The sequence below is a fragment of the Salvia splendens genome, chromosome 13 (genome assembly GCF_004379255.2).
Source record: "Salvia splendens isolate huo1 chromosome 13, SspV2, whole genome shotgun sequence".
NCBI lineage: Eukaryota > Viridiplantae > Streptophyta > Magnoliopsida > Lamiales > Lamiaceae > Salvia > Salvia splendens.
Genome location: NC_056044.1, coordinates 9,856,435 through 9,858,068, shown reverse-complemented (window position 1 = coordinate 9,858,068; position 1,634 = coordinate 9,856,435). Strand labels below are relative to the sequence as shown.

Genomic DNA, 1,634 nt, shown 5'->3' with positions numbered 1-1,634 from the left:
CACCTAAGTTGATTGAATATGGTTGATTGACATGTCATGGGAAATAACAAACAAAATGTAAAGTTTGTAGTAATATTATAGACCAATTTGAAAAATTGTAGGAAATACAAAATTTTAGAAAGGTAAAATACTAAGTAGTTATAATAACTAAAATCAACAAATAGAAGTAAAAGATAAAAATGAAAATAATGAATGATAGAAAAAGATTGTAGAGATAGATGAGATTATCCAAAGGGGATATGGTGGCCAAGTGGCAGAGCCCGAATGGCTAAAGAAACTGCACAGCTCTCTCCCAATAATCCCAGTCCAGGAAAATGATATCCTCCCAACTCAGATCTAAGTTTATCTATTTTGTGTAAATCAAATAATAATAACAAAAACTGGTTGAAGAGCATAGATTTGAAGAGAGAGAGAGACATAGAATTAAATGGCAACAAGCAGCATGGCATCTGCTGCATGTGGATTTGTGTTGGCACAAAATGTGACATCAAACACAAGCACTCTTAAGAGCAACATGGTTTGCTTCTCTTCCAAGAACAACAGAAGCTCTAGGCTCGTCGTACGGGCTGCGGAAGAGGCTGCTGACAAGCCGGTTGAAGCAGCGCCTCCCGCCGCCGAAGCACCCGCTGAAGCGCCGCCTAAAGCAGCCAAGCCACCACCAATTGGCCCCCCAAGAGGCTCTAAGGTACAATTCCCTCAATCTCTTACGAGACACTCTTTTTTTTTTGCACTCAGCTTTGAAAAAATAATAGTTGAAGTTGAGAGGAAGCAAAGCATGAGAGAAAATAATGTATAGAAAACTTTACTTTAATTATTAAATATTATTTTTTTTGAAACGGGTGAAAAAAAAGCACAGTACTATCTAATTACAATATACTCTTGTGATTAATCAAACAATATTTTGATTGCAGGTAAGAATCCTTAGGAAAGAATCTTACTGGTACAAGGGTGTGGGTTCAGTTGTTGCTGTTGACCAGGTGAGAAAACCCAATAAATAGTATACTTAATTCCTCTGTATCTAACTTAAAATGTGTGTCTTATCTATTTTCCATACCGAACGACCCTTAATATTAATTTAGGAATGAGGAAAATATATTGAAATGAATGCGTGGATCAGGACCCCAAGACTCGGTATCCAGTGGTGGTGAGGTTCAACAAAGTGAACTACGCAAATGTATCTACAAACAACTATGCTTTGGATGAAGTGGAAGCCGTAGCATGAACCCACTCACTCTTTAATTAATTTGTGTTTTCTACTTTCTACCTGTATCATACATTTCGCTATGTTAACGTGCTTCCTTTTTTGCTAATTTGCACTATACTGTTATTATTGCAAACATTTTTGTGGCAAATGAAACAAACAAGTGTTCAAGTCAGCGTGAAAACTATATAAGTCTCATCAGCACATCCTATTTAGTATGAAAATAATAAAGTAAAGCAACAAAAGTTCAATCGAGTGCAGTTTTCACAGATGGTGTTTGGTTTTCTAGATAAAATAATATTAAGATACAATCTAGGATTGAGTTGTGAGATTATTTTAGTAATAGGGGATTAGCTATGACTAATTATCCCATGATTATTCGTCTAGCATTGAATTGTGGGATTGAATATCATAAACCAAACACGCTACATAT

The 1,634-nt window shown here is 35.8% G+C and overlaps 1 protein-coding gene across 1 annotated transcript; it reads left to right on the top strand.

Moving 5' to 3' along the window:
• The first annotated feature begins 320 nt into the window (after positions 1–320).
• LOC121760193 (photosystem I reaction center subunit IV, chloroplastic-like) lies at positions 321–1,310 on the top strand. Its single transcript, XM_042155832.1, has 3 exons — positions 321–685; positions 912–977; positions 1,118–1,310. The coding sequence occupies exons 1-3, from the start codon at positions 428–430 to the stop codon at positions 1,220–1,222; spliced, it is 429 nt and encodes a 142-aa protein (XP_042011766.1). The 5' UTR covers positions 321–427; the 3' UTR covers positions 1,223–1,310.
• The last annotated feature ends 324 nt before the right edge of the window (positions 1,311–1,634 follow it).

Coding starts and splice junctions, on each gene's coding strand:
- LOC121760193 (XM_042155832.1), top strand. CDS start 428: ATGGCAACAAGCAGCATGGCATCTGCTGCATGTGGATTTGTGTTGGCA. Junction 686..911: donor GCCCCCCAAGAGGCTCTAAG/GTACAATTCCCT, acceptor TTTTGATTGCAG/GTAAGAATCCTTAGGAAAGA. Junction 978..1,117: donor CAGTTGTTGCTGTTGACCAG/GTGAGAAAACCC, acceptor TGCGTGGATCAG/GACCCCAAGACTCGGTATCC.